Here is a 20,001-nt window from a genome sequence, read left to right as displayed (position 1 = left end):
TACGAGGATGATGTATGAGGAGCTTAACTTCTTCAAGTAACAACCGTGATCAACCTCACGTCTTCTAGGCACACCCCTCTTCATGAAGTTATCAAACTTTAAGTACCACTGCTTAGAAGTTTGCTTCATGACATACATGTTTTCTTTCTTCTTGAACACCAGCTTTTTCTTACCAGCTGTAAGAGCACTTTCTGGATGTGCCTTCAAGATGTCTCCGCCCAGGTTAACATCAAGGAGATCAGTTGTGTTCACATATAGGTGCTCTAGATGGAGATTTTCAGAGGTCACTGCATTCAACATAGAAGTGATTGTAGTCATCGTCGCAACTAGAGAATCGTCCTCTACCTTTTGTTGGATTCCCTTGACCATCAATCTTCCCTTTCTAGTTTTACCGCCATCTATCTCATCCTTAACCTGAAGCATCTATTGTTCTACAATCCGCTCAACTTGCCATCCATAGCCATTTCCCACTATATGGAGTTCATCCTCAAGGCCTCTGTTTTTGACCCATTCTCATACATCAACGTGTCATTGGTTGATGGAGAACACCTCACTAGAGTACTTTGCTTGGTGGTCTTCAAGATAATATGTGGTTTGATCTTTGAAACACCTACAACTCCACCCTTATAACCATTATCACCAGAGCTCCCACTATTTCCAGGTTTATCAGAGCTCCCATTGCTTCCTGAACATCTGCCTATCCTTTGAACATAGATAGGTTTTGCATGATTATGGGATCCTCTCATTGAAGAATATGAAGTTGGAATGTAAACACCATAATGAACTGAACCCAACTTCCCAAACTTAGGCGGATTGCTTATCTTTGCAAAACTGACTTTCTTTTGTCTGCCAATAGAACATGACTTAGAAGCATATGTCATAATGTTCGAATATAACATCCTCCCACTAGATACAGACTTCCTCATTCTCTCCTCACTCATATAAACAGATCTTTTGTGGCATAGAGTGGATGCTCAAACTCTTTCAACAATGCTTGTTTTCTCTTCAAAAACCTCCATCATATATAATGTACCATGTTTCTGAACCTTAGCAACAATCAAGTTACCCTTATTAACTTTCCACGTGTGATCACCAAATGTAACATGATGACCTTCATTATCAAGTTGTCCAACTGATATCAAAATCCTTTTTAGATCTGGAATGAACTTGAAATTCTTCAAAGTTCAATATATACCCAAAGTCGTCTTGAGAACCACATCTCCGACACCCATGATATCCAGACACTTTTTATCTGAAAATTTGACCTTCCCTTGGTAATTCTTGAAGTTCTACATCACATCAATGGAATAACTAACATGAAATGACGTACCAGAATCTAAGATACAGGATTTTATTGAGTTTTCAACTGCACAAATGAGCGCATCACCTTCAAAATCTTCTATCATATTCATCTCCTTTTGGCTTATATCTGCTATGAGCATTGGGAACTGAATTTTACATGATGACTCTCTTTGCAGTTCTAACATGTCACGTTCCTCCTGTTGTTCTGTCCACCTCTCCTTCTAGACCTTAATCTTTCACTACCCCTACACCCTCTGTCGGACTCCCTTCCTCCGTCTTTAGTATTCAGAACACTAGTGGAAGCTTCTCCAGTACTACGTCTGCATACATCCTCACCAAGGATTAAATCGAGAATGCCTTCAAATGTCAACTTAGCTCCTCCAGTAATGTCATGACTTCATCTTCAAATTTAATCTCAACCGACATCAGCCTTGATAAGATTGAATTGTATTCATTAACATGATCTGTCACTAAGCCACCCTCCTTTATCTTCAGATTTACCAATTATCGAATCAAATGAACCTTGTTTGTTGCTGAGGGTTTTTCATACATGTTAGATAGTGCCTTGATCAATTCATGAGTATCCTTCACGTTGACAATGTAAGCTACATTCTTTGCCAAGGATAATCTCACCACACCAAGTACCTTCCGATCTAACAATTCCCAATCCTCCTGTTTCATTTCTTCTGGTTTACTTTTGGACAATGGTTCATGTAAGTTCTTTTGGTAGAGTTAGTTTTCGATTTGCATTTTCTAGAAACTAAAATCATGACCATTAAATTTAATCTTAACTCTCCAATCTTCAGCCAAAGCTTTGATACTAGTTGTTGGGATCGCTGCTAGCCCAACCATGCTCAACATTGAAGAAAAATGATGTTCCATTTTCTAAAACCAATTGGTGATAGAAGGGACTACCCATTACCTTATATGCTAGCATCTAATTTCTTATTTTACCAATGTGGGATTGGGTTTGCACCCCAACAGAATGTGCTATAATAATATTATGATGAAGGTCATACAATTAGTATATATTATCAAGAATATATGCTCAAAAGTTACTTTCTAATGAAATAAATGACATTTTAAGACAAACAAATTGTTTCAATATGTAGTTTGTGTATGTTCTATTGCAATAGAATGTTAGATTTGAAGGTTGATAAAACTTAAACGGTGTTAACAGTATATGTTGATATACCAAACTTTATATATTGAAGTTATGATATAAAAATGAGTTAAATTGTTCAAATTATAAAATGATAATTAAAAATGAAATAATAATAAAAATAAAATAAACAAACTGTGTGTATGTGTGTGTGTGTGTGTATATATATATATATATATATATATATATATATATATATATATATATATATATATATATATATATATATATATAGGGCTAGGATTAAATGTGAATCGTAACTATTGTGTGAATGTATGACCATTTTTGGTCCATTAGATTAGAAAAATGAGTGGTTAGGATGAAGAATGACATGATGGTAATTAATTGGAAAACATTTAATTCTTTTATATGTTAAAAACAACTAATAAGGGTAAATTGGACATTTTGTTTTATAACATATTAGGAAAATGCAAATATCAATGATGCAATCCAACAGTTCAGAAAAAAATTTAAATCAAATTCTAAAAATACTAATTAACATTGTTGAAAAGTAACATTTCAAATCCAAATTAATATTTCGATCTTCTGCATTATATATTCTTTTCTTCAAAAACTAACTTCAATCTTGTCTTTCATTCTTCAAGAATCACTTCCAACTGAGTGTTTTTTTCTCCAAGAATCAGTTTCCATTTGGTATTCCATTGTTATGCATTTCATTCGAGAATTAGTTTTCATTATGTGTTCCATTCTTCTGCATGAACAAAAAAAAATCGGAAACAATATTATATCCATTATTAGATTCATTAAGAATGTGAAACAGAATTTAAAATTTTAAACATATTCTACAATAATGTGAGCATATTCTTTAAGAATGAGATAAAAAAAAAGCCACATCTGAGGAAAAAATACATTCATTTAAACATGAAAGGTTAAAGCTCTAGTAGATACAAAGAATTCATATGTACATACATCATTATTTACAACATTGTCGTTCCTTAAAAAGCATTAAGAATAATATTAGACTTAAACTTTTCTATCATAAAGAAAATTACAGAAATGCAAATAAATAATAACTCATTACCCATAAATATCATTTTCACGGTTTATTTTCATACCATTTCTTAAGAATTTATACAAATTGCTTAGGAATGAGATATTTACTCATTATCTAAATTTATAATAAGTTTAGAACTACATATACCATTCTTTAAGAAACTAGTTTTACAATTTATGTTCACAGCGTAGGCTGCAGACTTATTTGAGACTGAATTATTTAATAATTTATGCAACCTGATAAGAATAAGAGTTGACATGTTGTATTCTTTAAGAATATAAAAATTTAATTATTTTAAATTTCCTTATTTCAATCAAACTAATATAAAAAAATTATTACAATTAGATTGCATCATCATCAACGGATATTCTACTTTGGTTGATGTACAAACAAATTACAAGCATATAAATCGTTTTTCCTATTAACTCATTTACCGTTTCTTAAGAATTCATTGTAACTTATTTAAGAATGGAATACCTATTTTTACACAAATTTAAGAATGAGACTTGAATTTTACATGTTTTATTCTTAAAGAATATGATTGCCTAATTCTTAACGAATATGATAATGTTTTGTTGAAATTAAATCCTACAAAAGGAACAATGGTTTATTACGTTGTATTTTTTAAATAGCAGTCAAGTAGTTAACACATTTCTAGTGTGTTATTGTTGAAAATAAATTAATCATGAAGATAAATACAAGTTCATTTTAGATTGATCATTTGATTTTGAATTGTTTTCATTTTATGTGATAATAATCATAGCATATAGTAGTATAGTTCACTGTTGTCAACTAATCAGAAACTAAACATTCAAATGTAATCCTACACCCTATTTTCAATCAAGATCATTATGATAAACTAAAAAGCTAATTTTCAGATGACCATTTGTAATCATATACTATGCATCCGAAGTTTATTTTAAGATGAACATTTGGAATCAAGTACCATACAATAATATATATACACACTAAAGACAACTGTAATTGAATTAATAGCCTCTAAATATATACATAAACACTCAAAAAAAGGTTGAAGCAAAAGTAAGTTTGGCTAGTGTAATATACATGAAAAGCAAAGCAAAGAAAGTTGTTTTTGTTAAAGCATTAAAATCATACCTTGATTCTTCTTGAATGGCGTCAATTTCGACTTCTATTCTGGGATTCAAGATTGGCACTTTGTAGAGGTCGAAATTGAAGAAAATCCATCTGATGTCGATTTGGGTGTAACACCACATCTTAATCTTTCTTCTGATTTAAGCTCTAATCGGCAACCTCAATTACGTCTTTCAATATCAAGGAAATGGTTGATTTTTCAATTATACTTGATATTTTGACTGATCCGGACCCTAGTTAACTAGGGCTTGTTTCGGTTATTGCTTCTTCATTGATGAATCTGGTGATGGGGGTCGATGGTGTTATTCTAAGGTTATTTTGGGTGGGTTTATGTTGGCTATCTAATGAACATGATAATGGTTGCCGTAGTGTTCTGTGGGTGATTCCCGGTGGTAAGATGGAGAAGATGGTAGTAGATGGATATGAGCTTGCACGACTTCTAATTGTTGTCAAATTAATCTTTACGTAAAGGATATCAATTTATTTCCATAAATATAGTCTAACAATTTTGGGTATTTAATCAATTAGTTAGTCATTTTACTATAGTGCCCCTATCTATTGATTGGTGTAGAATTGTTCATACATTCATACAATAATTCATACAATAGATAAAGGTTACATATGAACCTAACACACACTCTCTCTCTCTCTCTCTCTCTCTCTCTCTCTCTCTCTCTCTCTCTCTCTCTCTCTCTCTCTCTCTCTCTCTCTCTCTCTCTCTCTCTATATATATATATATATATATATATATATATATATATATATATATATAGAAACCATTTAAGCGTCATAAGTATCAATTAAACATCATAAGTTAAAAACTTTTGAGTTGCAATGTTTAATCGATTAAAAATATTTTTGAGTTGTAATAGTTGTTAAATAAGTTGAAAGCTTTTGTAAGTTTCAAATTAATTAAGTGCCATAAGTATCAATTAAACGTCATAAGTAAAAAAAAAAAAAACTCTTGAGTTGTAGTATTTAATTGGTTAAAAATATTTTTGAGGTGTAGTAGTTATTAAATAAGTTGAAAAGTTTTATGGGTTTCAAATGAATATGGTGTTAACATCATGACCTCTATTATAATAGATACTCCGTGAATACCAGTGCGTTAAGCAGAATACAACAATATATTTGAAATCTTTACAAATATATGTTTTTTAAATATATCAATGTCGTCGTTGTTAGCTCTCTTATATAATAAATCTTATAATAAGTTGGTATAAACATTGTTTGTACTTAATTATATAATAATGTAAACATCTTTTAAAATTCTATAATCTCAATTATCTAAATGGCCTCTACTTGCCGGTTACTCATGAATAATATTAAAAATAATATATGGCTTAATGATATGTATAGTTGTTGTTATGATTAATTAATTTTTAAAAGTTTATCTGCTTAAGATTTTAATTTTTATCATTGTAATTATTTTAAATATCAAACATTATTTTTTATTTTTAAAGTTAATATTATAGTTTTTGTATATAATGTTACTTTTAACTATTGTTGTTGTAAGTTATTTAAAATAATATATTTGGAAACTGTTAATTATTTTAATTTGGTTTCAGATATTGAACCTTTTAAAACTTATTTAATGAATATGAGTTTCTTTGATTGTAATTATTTAAAACAACAAATATTGTTTTTGTTTTTAAAGATAATATTATAATTTTTTATAATATTATTTTTAATTATTCTTGTTGTAAGTTATTTTTAAGCTACTTATTTGAAATTTATCAATGATTATAAAAAATAGTTTCATGGTTTTCATTTTGTTAATTTACGATTACAATTTAGGTTTAACACTATAATTTATACCTTTTAACTATTTATAAAATAGTCTCTCAAATTTTTTCAAGTTTTACTAAAATTTGATTTAAGTTAACCATTTAACATTATATTGAAATTAATAATTTAACTATTTTTCAGAAAATCATAAATTATACAAAAATTGTGACTTTAAAACGACAATTGCTCACGTACGACAACATATCTAAACTAATAAGTTAACTATAATATGTTAAAAAGTTAACTCATAATTTTATAAATAGAAGTAAAATATGACATTTTAATATTGTAGTTTAGTTAATTTATGATTAGAATTTAGTTTTTGCATCAATAATTTAACTATAATATGTTAAAAAGTTCAAGTTATAATTTTATGAATAGAAGTAAAATATTAACCAATTTATAATAATTATAAAAAAAATTGAAAAGCCATGGATGTTTCAAATGCATGTGGTGCAAGTAGATGTAGGCGGATATATAGATATATAAATATAGATATGCAGAGTATAATATTTATAAGTGTACATGTATTTATTTATTGCTTTATAATAACATATTCATGAAGAGTTTACATTTGTTTATAAATGAAAATGCTTGATAAATGCAAATTATTTCTTTTTATTCATTCTAGTTTCATGATTTTAGGTTGTTATCGATTGTGTTATTTTGTTATACTTAATTCTTTAAGCTTAAGATTCTGTTATTTGTGTTTTTTTATAAATGTTTTTAACATTGTAGTCGACTCGCATTTTCTCTATTTATATGAAACTCATTATTAACAAATTCTTAAAACATAACAGAAAACACAAAATAATGAGGATGATGTTATAGTTAAACTTTATTTTCGTTTCTTTACTTTTTCTTTTTATTACATTAGAATTCAATATCTCATCATGTTGTCAAAAAATTTCAATCATGTATATTTGAGGGAAATATTCATGCATAATTATATATATATATTTTTAATTATTACCATAACAACCCAAAAAACAGTGATACAAAATTTTTCATTTTTAAAATCGATAGTTTCAATCATCAAATAGCTCCGAGTCAATCACAACGTACAATATCCAAAACATCAGAGTAAAAGTATCCAAAAAGTGTGAAAATCGTGAGGGGAGGATATTGTGCCATCACCTCGGGCCCTTCCCTTTTGTATGGGAAGTACATGAAACCATAAACAAATATGTAAGCACAATGCTTAGTGAGTTCTCCAAAGTACCACAGACCAAACATACAACTGGGCCTAGCCCTGGAATATATTCCAACCTAATATACAAATCCTGGGGTTTCTTCCAACCCATAATATACTCATGGGCCCAGCCTTGGGGTCTATTTCAACCCAATCGTCCAATAATGGGCCCAACCCTAGGGTCTATTTCAACCCGAACATACAAGCATATAAGGATCACATAACATCTGTTATTCCACGTAACCATCTGGCGGGGCCGCATTGGTGCCTTCAACCCACAAGTACAGTGAGATGACTCACCTCTAACTAAAGATGATTAAATCACACACTCGAGCTGCTGCGAACATGGATCCTCACACTAAACATAACCCAATAATAACCCTAATTAATAATTAGATTTTTAACCCGTAATAAATGGTCCACTTCATCCTTTATCACATTAAGGGCAAAAGACCATTTTGCCATTCCCATACATAATCTAACTAATCAAAGCCCAAAATTCCAAATGGCCCAAGGCCCAAAACCAGCCCAATGGATTTTCTGGTATTATGCTCGGCGTACTCCACATTACGCCCGACGTACCCACTACGCCCAACGTTCCCAGGTTTACGCCCGACGTAATCCCCTGAGTTCCCAATTCTAAACTAAGGTCTTAATGGGTTAAGACCTAATGTCCAAACTCCAGATCCAAGCCTAATAAAATGTCTAAAGCCATAAGTTTGCAACCTTTATGCCTTTACATGGCTAAAAGGAGCCCAACACCAAAACCGTAACTCATTTATCTCTCTAAAGCTCCACAACTCTTGCATTTAAGAGTATCAAGGTCCAAGCTTGCATTTTTATGATCCTAAACACTCTAAAATGCCTGAAAGGACAACTCAAGACTCTGGAGTATTCCATACTCACAAAGATAAAGATCTTGGGACAAAAAGGACATAAATCTAATCTTAATCAAGATCTATCAAAGCAATCAACAAATCTGAACTTTATACCACCTAAAGATGCACTAAAGTGCAAAGAGTCTAGATCCAAAATCTTGAGAGCAACACCACAACTCCAAGGGCCTTCCTTCACCACCAAGAACACCAAAAAATCACAAAAAGCTTAAAATATTGTATACAAGGATAAGGGTTTCGAGATGGAGGCTAAGAGAGATGGAGGCTGGAGGTAAGAAAGGGTTTAAGGCCAATTAGTTCTTTAAATATGGTCCAAACCCTAAAATTTAGGTTTTTCCCTCTGCGTGCGTACGCTCGGCATGCACATGCATACGCCCGACATACGTGCGATAATCCTCGTTCCACTTTCAAGGATCTACGTCTGGCGTACACATCTCGTATGCTCGACGTAGGGACCATTTTTGCAAACTTTTAAAGAAAATGCTAGAAATGAAAAACTACCTATAAAATGGCATTAAAAATCTCCCCCACTTGAATTAGACTTCGTCCTCGATGTCTACTACTAGCCTACTACAAACAAGTTTGGGTAGTGCTCCCTCATCTCAACCTCAGGCTCCCACGTCTACTCCGAGCCCTTTCGATGTTGTCATTGCACCTTTACCAGGTTCACCACCATATTACGTAGAGTCTTGGTGTTTCTGTCGAGGATTGCAATCTGCCTCTCCATATAGTTCAGGCGCTCATTAACTTGAATTTCATCCAAAGAAATCACCGCCGAATCATCAGCTACATACTTCCGCAACTGATATACATGGAAGGTGATGTGAATCTGATTAAGCTCATCGGGAAAATCCAACCGGTATGTAACCTTGCCCACCCGGGCGGTAATCCTGAAAGGACCAATAAACCGGGGGGGAGGAGGCAGCTTGCCCTATTTCCGAAACCGGATGACACCTTTCCAAGGTGACACTTCAGAAGCACCGAGTTCCCCACCTAAAACTCGAGGTATGGACGTTGCCGATCTGCATAACTCTTCTTCCGGCTTTATGCGACTCACAACCTGTCGCGCACCTGCTGAATCAACTCTGTGGTCTTAAGAACCACTTTAGTACTCCCCATGACCTGATGCCCTACCTCGCCCCCAGCAAACCGGGGTCCTGCACCTCCTCTCATACAACATCTCAAAAGGTGGTCGATCAATACCGGCGTGCTAACTGTTGTTGTAAGAGAACTTGACCAGTTGAAGATAAGTATACCAACTCCCTACAAAATCTAGCACGCATGTTCAGAGCATATCTTCGAGTGTCTGAATCGTCAACTCACTCTGTCCATCGGTCCGAGGGTGGTATGTTGTACTGAAGTGCAACTGAGTACCCAAATCCTCATGAAACTTCCTCCAAAACCTGGAAGAGAAGTGAACATCTCGGTCTAAAACCACCAAAACTGGCACCCCGTGCCGAACCACCACCTCTTGAATGTAAATGTCAGCTAGCTTCTCAACATATATGCTCTCGAAAATCGGTATAAAGTGTGCACTCTTGGTCAATCTATTTGTAATAGCCCAAAAACAGTAATAATTTTTTTCATTGAAAGACTATCAATTCATTCATTAATTGTTTCAAAATTCATTACCAAATCATAATATCCAAAACATCATAGTACAATTATTCAAAATGTGAAAATCATTGGGGGGGGGGGGGAGGATGATGTGCCATGATGTCAAGCCCTTTTTATTCGAATCAGAAGTACCTGAAATCATAAACGTAAACTGTAAGCACAAAGCTTAGTGAGTTCCCCAAAGTACCACATACCAAAACATACAACTGGGCTAAACCCTGGGGTATATTTCAACCCAAATAGCAAATATGGGCCCCGCCCTAGAGCCTCGCTTTGGGGTATATTTCAAACCAAATAATCGAACATGGGCCCCTGCCCTGGAGCCTCGCTCTGGGCTGTATTTCAACCCGAATAGTAAATATGGGCCCCCGCCCTGGAGCCTCTCTTTGGGGTTTATTTCAACCAGAAGATTCCAACACATATAAATCACATAACAAAAACTATTACATGTAAGTGTCACAAAGACAGTTAGAATATAACAAATCTAGGTGGGCCGACATTGGTGCCTTCCACCCATGGATACAGTAAGAAAGCTCACCTCACATACAGATGAGAAAAATGAATAGCACGCCGCTCCAAGATCAACTCTACCAGCCACCTTAATGAATTCAATGACACAATCTCAGCATACAGATCAAAATACCTAAAATACCCCTAGGTCAAACCCTATTCAAAATCCAGGTCAAAGTCAACTGAGTCAACCGATTTGACTCATTGAGTACTAGCCGTACACAAAATAAACATGGGGCGTACAACTAGGTTAACCAGAATCGGGGAGCTGACCACGTACGCGCAGCGTACCCCTTGGTACGCCCAGCGTACGTGGCTACCCCCAACTTTATCCATTAAGTGCTTAATCCTTAATCACTTATGTCCAAAATTCAGATCTAGACCCCAAAAGGTGATCTTAACCATAAAGTTTCCAACTTTTTGGGTTTGCATGGCTATTAGGACTGTAATAAAAAAAACCAAGCTTCTTGACCCATTAAGACAACCTAGACCATGCATGGGAAGAAACCAATGTCTAAGATCACATTTTTATGACATAACACACCCTAAAACATCTGAAAGGACAACTCAAATGTATTTTAGCATTCCATACTCACAAAGATCAAGATTTGGGACAAAAGGTGACAACTTTAAGCTAAAACTAGATCTAAATGAAATACTTATCAAGTTTGGAGCTTTATACCTCCAAAAGATGCACAAAGGGAAGTAGATGTTGGATCCAAGGCCTTAAGTGAAACACCACAACCTCAAGGTTCTTCCTTCTTCTCCAAAAGCTCCAAAATGACACAATCAAGGCTCTTCAAGCTTCACAAGGCACTCACACACTTTAGGGTTTCGAAATGAGTAAGTAAACTGAATAGAAGAGGGTGCATGAGGCCATAAAGATGCTTAAATAGGGTCCAAACCCTAAAAATTAGGGTTTGCACCCTGGCTATGTACGCCCAGCATACGAGGGTCCTGCCCGAAATTATGAAAATGCCCTTTGGGACTAAATTTGCAAACCAAACTTAAATCAAGGGCCTAATTAGAAATTACCTGGAAAATAAGATGTTACACTATCAATAATGACTCGGATCAAGTCAACTCTACGCGCCGTCCTTGGCAGTTTCGTGATAAAATCCATGGTGATTTCCTCCCATTTCCACAATGACCCAGATCGAGTCAACTCCACGCGTCATCCTTGGCAGTTTCGTGATTAAATCCATGGTGATTTCCTCCCATTTCCACATGGGAATGGGTAATGGTTGCATCTTGTCGTGGGGTCTCTGATGTCTGGTTTCCGACAAGTCAGGCAACACTCTACAAACATGACATCTCCCATTTCATACAGGGCTACCAATAGCTCAACTTCAAATCCCTATACATTTTCATGGCCCCTGGATGGATCGAAAACTTTGACTTATGAGCTTATTCTAGAACTGTTTGCCTCACCCCACCAATAGTCTGAACCTAAAATCTACCACACTGAGTCAACAAACCCCGACTATATTTGACGAATAAAGGAATATGCCCCCAGATCCGCGCTGCCTTCCAATTTTCCTTTTTTAATCCTTCAACCTGAGCCTTCTTGATCATATCCAACAAAGGAAAAATAATAACCATCCTTAGACAAATACACCCGATAGGAGCACTCACTGCCTTACGGATCAGGGCATCAGCCACAACATTAGCCTTTCCAGGGTGGTACAGGATCTCACAATCATAATCCTTTACCACATCTAACCATCTTCATTGCCTCATATTCAGGTTCGGCTGATCCATCATATACCTTAAGCTCTTGTGGTCAGTTTATATAGTACACTTGACCACATATAGATAATGCCTCCATATCTTGAGGGCAAAAACCACGGCCCCCAACTCCAAATCATGCGTAGGGTAATTCGCCTCATGAGGCTTCAACTGCCTCAAAGCGTAAGCAATCACATGTCCTCTCTGCATGAGGACAACTCCCAAACCTGAGATAGACGCATCACAATAAACCACGAAATCATCCATGATCTCGAAAAGTTCAAGAATCACGGACTCGCATAATCTCTGCCTCAGAGTCTCAAAAGCCAACTACCAATCAAGCCCCCACCGAAAAGCAACATTCTTCTTCGTCAAGCGTGTTAATGGCACTGTAGTCTTGGAGAAATTCTGGATAAATCTCTGATAATACCACGCGAGACCTAGGAAGCTCCAAATCTCAGATGGGGTCCTCGGAACCTCCCATTGCATCACAGACTCGATCTTGGCCGGATCGACCAATATACCATTCTGGTTGATGATGTGCCCCAAGAACTGCACCTCGCGCAACCAGAACTCACATTTAGAGAATTTGGCACACAACCGATTTCTCTTCAGGGTCTCCAATACTTTTCACAAATGTTCCTCGTGATGCTCCTTGGTCTTGGAGTAGACCAAAATATCATTTATAAATACTATCACCGGCCGATCCAACATCGGTCTACAAACCCGGTTCATGAGATCCATGAACGTTGCTGGTGCATTGGTGAGCCCAAACAACATCACCACGAACTCATAATGACCATAACGATTCTTGAAAGTCCTATTATGTACATCATCGTCCCTAACCTTCATCTGATGGTAACATGGTTGCAAATCGATCTTGGAAAACCAAGAGGCACCCTGAAGCTGGTCAAATAAGTCGACGGTCCTTGAAAGTGGGTAACGGTTCTTCACTGTTAGCTTATTCAACTCCCAGTAGTCAATACACATCCTGTGTCAACTATCCTTCTTTTTCACGAACATGATTGGTGCTCCCCAAGGTGAGCTGCTCGGCTGAATGAATCCATTGTCTAGTAGCTCCTGCATCTCCGGCTTGTGCTTCATCCGAAGCTCTACATCTCCCACTCGCGGGCCCTCTCAATCATGTCATTCAGGTTCCTGCACCCTGAAAAGCTCACGAACTCTCTGATTTCATCCCTCAACATGGTATTATATCCCATATTCTTCATCTGCTCATCCGCAATGTTCTACTAAACCAAAAGAGCCCTCTCCTGGAATTTGGCAGTAATCTCTGCCACAGTCTTGGTAGTCTGGCGAAGGTCCTGGAACTCCCTCGCCAACTGTTGCACCTTGATCGCCGGTGCAAACTCCCTCTGAAATATCATAACAAACTCCTCCCAAGTCATGGCTGCCACCGCCCAGTCCCCATAGCTCGGCCAACCTCATCCCACCAGTCACGTGCTCGGTCCCTCAGCAGGCAGGATGTAAACCCTACATTTTCCCCCTCTGGGCAAAAATTTGTTTGCTGAGTATTCTCCATATCAGCGATCCAGCCTCGGCTAGCGATGCGGTCCTTAGCTCCGAAGAACTCTGGAGCTCCACACGCCTTGAACTCCTGAAATGAGGGAGTTCATGCTCTTAACTGACCCGCAACAATCTAGGCTCGAAAGGCCTTGCGCCGCTCATCCATAAACTCCATAATCCCCTCATTGATGGTACCAAACATCATAGGAGTAGCATACATGATACCGCGAGTGACCTCGACCGCAATGAACTCATGCAACCTCTCATCAATTGGTTATGTTCCTGAGCCAGAACTAGAACCAGAACCAAAGCCAGAACCTCCTCGAGTGATCACTACCATACTTAAACTGAAATATAAACATATAAACGATCAACATAAAACTCGAGGGAACTCTCAATATACATGTTTCCTTAGAATCCCCAGGTCTGTCCTTGTCTCGGGTACAAATCTTGTGCTTCTAGTAGTACGAGCCCAAGACTACCTTTCACACCTATATGTACCCTCCTCAAGAGCCGTCCTGATCCCTCTAAGTCACGACACTAAATCTATATACCAATCCTATGTTAAACATCGTACATATCCCACCATCATATATCCTAGACTTTCTTAGGAATTCTCAACTCAACTGCCTGCAATACCGAGAACCTCAATCAACACCGTTGGTTGCCTTATGCATGTAAGTTGTACACAAAATAGGATATCATAGACTGTCGAATAATGATTCTACCATACATCCACAACCAAATAAGGAACATGAAATGAGGCTAAACCAATCATTCTAGGGCTATATGAACCTAACAGTATATAACTTTTTAAGCATACACTTAGCAAGTAACTGATTCGGTATCAATCCCAAGTAAAACATAGCACCCAATCCTCATAAGCTATAAAGCAGCACACATATCAGGTAATTCTATCATATGATTTTTGAAGGTATCCTTAGCCTTAATCTAGCATGTAATTCACATATCAGGCATACTAATCATAATACATAGGTATGATAATTTAGGAACCACTTACTTGAGCTCAGCTGATTGCACGCATCACACCCCCTTTTTACTTAGTAAAAATCTTTTCGGAAATTCAATTTCTCTTTCCTTTGAAAATATTATCATTTCCTTAGTTTGAGTTCTAACACACCCGAAAGTGTGCCCGAATCCCTCAAACTAAGGCTTTGATACCAACTTGTAACAACCCAAAAACAATGATAAAATTTTTCATTTCTAAAATAGATAGTTTCAATCATCAAATAGATGTGAGTCAATTACAATGTACAATACCTAAAACATCAAAGTAAAAGTTTCCAAAAAGTGCGGAAATCATGAGGAGAGGATGTTGTGCCATCACGTCGGGCCCTTCCTTTTTTGTACCGGAAGTAACTGAAACCATAAACAAATCTGTAAGCACAAGGCTTAGTGAGTTCCCCAAAGAACTACATACCAAACATACAATTAGGCCTAGCCCTAGGGTATATTCCAACCTAATACACAAATATGGGCCTAGCCCTAGGGCCCAGCCCTGAGGTTTCTTCCAACCCATCATATACTCATGGGCCCAACCGTTGGGTCTATTGCAACCCAATCCTGCAATAATGGGCCTAGCCCTAGGGTCTATTTCAACCCAAACATACAAGCATATAAGGATCAGGTAACATATGTTATTCCACATAAACCATATGGTGGAGCGGTATTGGTACCTTCGACCCACAATTATAATGAGATGACTCACCTCTAACTGAAGATGACTGAATCACACACTCGAGCTGTTGCGAACACGGATCCTCACACTAAACATAACCCAATAACGACACTAATTATTAATTAGAGTTTTAACCCATAATCAATGGTCCACTTCATCCTTTATCATATTAAGAGAAAAATACACACATAATCCAACTAATCAAAGCCCAAAACTCCAAATGGCCCAAGGCCTAAAATCAGCCCAATGGATTTTCTGGAAGTACGCCCAACGTATTCCGCATTACGCCTGACGTACCCACTACGCCCAACTTTCTCAGGTTTATGCCCGGTGTAATCCCCCGAGTTCCAAATTCTAAACTAAGGTCTTAATGGGTTAAAACCTAATGTCCAAACTTCAGATCCAAGCCTAATAAAATGTCTAAAGCCATAAAGTTGCAACCTTTATGCCTTTGAATGGCTACAAGGAGCCCAGCACCAAAATCCTAACCCATTTAACTCTCTAAAGTTCCATAACTCTTGTATGGAAGAGTACCAAGGTCCAAGCTTGCATTTTTATGATCCTAAACACTCTAAAATGCTTAAAAGGACAACTCAAAACTATGGAGTATTCCATACTCGTAAAGATCAAAATCTTGGGATAAAAAGGTCATTAATCTAAGCTTAATCAAGATCTATCAAAACAATCAACAAGATCTCAACTTTATACCTCCTGAAGATGCACTAAGGTGCAAAAAGTCCAGATCAAAAAGCTTGAGAGCAACACCACAACTCCAAGGGCTTTCCTTCACCACCAAGAACACCAAAATATCACAAAAAGCTTCAAATATTGCACACAAGGATTATGGTTTCGAGATGGATGGTGGAGGTAAGAAAGGGTTTAAGGCCAATAAGTTCTTTAAATAGGGTCCAAACCCTAAAAATTAGGGTTTGCCCTCTGCGTGCGTACGTCTGGCGTGTACATGCGTACGCCCGACATACGTGCGGGAATCCACATTCTACTTTCAAGGATCTACGCCCGACGTAGGGACCATTTTTGTAAACTTTTAAGGAAAATGCTAGAAATGAAAATACCTATAAACTGGCGTTACAATTATATACCCGTCGGTAAAACTCAATCAAACCATCTTCTATATATATATATATATATATATATATATATATATATATATATATATATATATATATATATATATATATATATATATATATATATATATATATATATATATATATATATATGGAAAACTTCAACAGAGAACGATAATTATTGGTTCTTCAAGGAACCAAATCTTTTTTTCAAGTTTTAAAGCTTATTTTTATCGAAAAAAAAATCTAAAAATATCTAAATTCATATATTAACATTGTGAATATGAAAATTATTTTTCGGATTTACCGTGTGAATCCGGATTCACATTGTGAATTTGACGATTTTTTTTTTTTCGAATTTGATATCATTGGAAAAAGGATAAAAAGTTATGAATTTCTGTATTTTTAGTTTTTTTGTTTTTTTTAATAAAAAATAAGTTCTAAAAGTTGAAAAAAAGATTGGTTTCTTGGTTCCTTGGTTAATTATGGTTCTCTATTGAACATCACCCTATATATATATATATATATATATATATATATATATATATATATATATATATATATATATATATATATATATATAACAGAAAACACAAAATAATAAAGATGATTTTATAAATAAAATCAATTTTCTTTTCTTTACATTTTCATTTTATTACATTAAAGTTGAGTACTTCATCATGTTGTCAAAAAATTTCAATCATATATATTTAAGTGAAATATTCATGAATACTTATATTTTTCTAATTATTATATATCGGATGGCAAAATTCAATCAAACAAAAAGTATAGGATATTACAAAACTATGAGCATAGATATTCAACTAATTGTAACAAATATATTTAAATAGATTCATCTCTTTTCTTTGGCTCCAAACGTACAACCATAAACATTCTTGAAATATATATAAAAAAAAGAACGAACAAGATGTGAGTACAAATGGAAATTGGGAAAATCACCTAAATAACTTTTAGTCTTTCAAAAACCTCGATTATCATATTTATATTTAGTTTTCTCCAACATATTTCATCATTCACCATTTTCTTTCATTGTGAGCAAGTGAACATGATTTAATCTTTTTATATAGGTAAACATTTCAATTAATTCAGCTTTTAATTAGAATAAGTTGAAAAGATTGGAGTTTCAAATACATTCAAGATAAATGATTTATCTTGAACTATATTGATTTGGATGTCTCTTTATAAAAGTTATATATATATATATATATATATATATATATATATATATATATATATATATATATATATATATATATATATATATATATATTTCTTTTTTACTTAATAGAGAAATAATGACTTAATAAATAGAGTTAGTGAAATAAGTGAGTCCTAAGTTCTTACGAATTTCTTCTCATTTTTTTTCCTTCCATTGACTTCCCCAAGTTTGCCGTCATTTTCTCAAACATTTAATTATCCAGGCTCCTTATGCTTTTGAAATTCATTGGCCATTTACCATTTTGAATTTCAATATTTGTTAACATCTAAATTGACTTTTTTGTCCATATTAGTTTGTAAATTGTACAGAAATTATTTCGAAGAACATTGATTTGTCTAGGAAGACAGCAGAGTTTTCTCTTTCAGTCTGGATGGAGATACCTTCACAATATAAGGCAATACTAGAGCTCAACATATTAGGGTGAATTCTCAAAACTTTGTTTTAATAAATAAAGTATGCAAGAAAAAGCAAACGTGCTTTCATTTATTTCTTTTATTATAGCATCCTATTTTCTTTTCTTCCTACAACATCATACTTTGAAAATTCTACCCAATCATAGGCAGAAATATCATATGAATACAAAGTAATTTTCACTCTAATATGTTATAATTTACTAGGTTTTTCAAAGTACATTATTGCATTGACAAGAAAAAACTTGAAAGTACAATGCTATAATTAAGTATATATTTTCGAAGTACAATGTCAAGAAAAAAACTGAAAGTACAATAAGGGAATAGAAAGAAATAATAGTCGCATGTTATAATAAACAAAATTGCAATTTTTGGTACATTCTTCAGTGCTTGTCGAGGAAATGATATTGAGAGGATTTCTCTTCCACCACCACGTTATGATTCAGCTTCTACCTCGAATAATAATGTAAGTCTCACAATCTATATTAATATAATACAAACATACTCTCTATTCTATTCTCCTAAAAAACAAGTAAACATTTTCACTTTTTATAACTTGTTTCCTAAAATATTGAGTACAACGTAATGTAAATTTTTTATGTTACAACTAACTTAGAGTATGAAATATATCCTACACTTTTGCGATAAAATATAGGATTAAATACATAAAAAAGTTATTAGTGAATTAACTTTATAGAATTATAAAGTCACATAATATTAAACTTTTATTTATACATTCTTTGCAGTTTTGACCCATCCACATAACTGTCGGAAAGGGCATGGCCTTCGGTTGTGGGCATCAGGTACATTTTCCACAAACATATAAACCTACAAAATACAAATAAATAAACATTTAAGAATTAACTCCTTTATTTCCTTTTAATTTTTTCAGACATGTTTCAAATGTGGCACAGACCCTTAACTTTGCCCCATTTGTAGGAGTCTCATACAAACCAGAATCAGACTTTATTATCCCTCCAGATTATTTTCATTACTCCCATAGGTGGTCGTGTAAACCATTCGAGTGCTTGATACTTTTCTTTTAATAGATAACTAGTTTGCTTGCATTTTCCTGTTTGGTCTAATAATCTGCATATTTGGACATTTCTAAACTACATTCGACCATTGAAAGGCCCAATAAAGTGATACGTTCAACCCCCTTGTGATGGACGATGGACTAACATCCATTCACCCGTTCAATTTACGTTTTTGTAATTGAATATTAATTTGGACTTCAACATGTACCAAGACTGTTGTTACCATTTACTTTTTATGCATTTGAGTTTAATGTTTATGCTATGGAATTTTATAGTATTTATAATGTTATCATTCTTCAAAAATCATACTAAGTTCTTGAACATTCATTTGCAACTCTTTCATATAATCAATGGCATTTCAAACTGTGGAAACTTTATCCATATGTCAAGATTTCAGATTATACACCAACAACCAAATAAAATTTCATAAAGTCTAGTAATAGCCTTCAAATTTTTGGGGACTAAAGCATGTAGAGCTATGAAATCATCTCTCTCTCTCTCTCTCTCTCTCTCTCTCTCTCTCTCTCTCTCTCTCTCTCTCTCTCTCTCTCTCTCTCTCTCTCTCTCTCTCTCTCTCTCTCTCTCTCTCTCTCTCTCTCTCTCTCTCTCTCTCATGTTCCCTAGAGACACAATATTCTTAGCTTGGTCTTGTTTTTCACTAGTTTTCTACTTAGTTTCAG

At 34.8% G+C, this 20,001-nt stretch overlaps 1 protein-coding gene across 2 annotated transcripts in view; it reads left to right on the top strand.

Annotated features, from left to right (window-relative positions):
- Positions 1-19,583, top strand: part of LOC145132311 (E3 ubiquitin-protein ligase RGLG5-like) — a 33,426-nt gene extending 13,843 nt beyond the window's left edge. Inside the window, exons 9-12 of one of the 2 annotated variants that reach the window (XM_079067055.1) lie at positions 18,167-18,294; positions 18,672-18,750; positions 19,031-19,087; positions 19,177-19,583. In XM_079067055.1, coding sequence (XP_078923181.1) covers positions 18,167-18,294; positions 18,672-18,750; positions 19,031-19,036 — 213 coding nt within the window. In that variant the 3' untranslated portion in view covers positions 19,037-19,087; positions 19,177-19,583. The remainder of the gene's footprint in view (positions 1-18,166; positions 18,295-18,671; positions 18,751-19,030; positions 19,088-19,176) is intronic. The other variant, XM_079067056.1, reaches the window with a different exon arrangement.
- Positions 19,584-20,001: the final 418 nt, after the last annotated feature.

Source organism: Lactuca virosa, chromosome 8 (assembly GCF_052849685.1).
Source record: "Lactuca virosa cultivar CGN04683 chromosome 8, Lactuca_virosa_CGN04683_v6, whole genome shotgun sequence".
In the NCBI taxonomy this organism is placed as follows: domain Eukaryota; kingdom Viridiplantae; phylum Streptophyta; class Magnoliopsida; order Asterales; family Asteraceae; genus Lactuca; species Lactuca virosa.
This window is presented reverse-complemented; position numbering and strand designations above follow the sequence as displayed.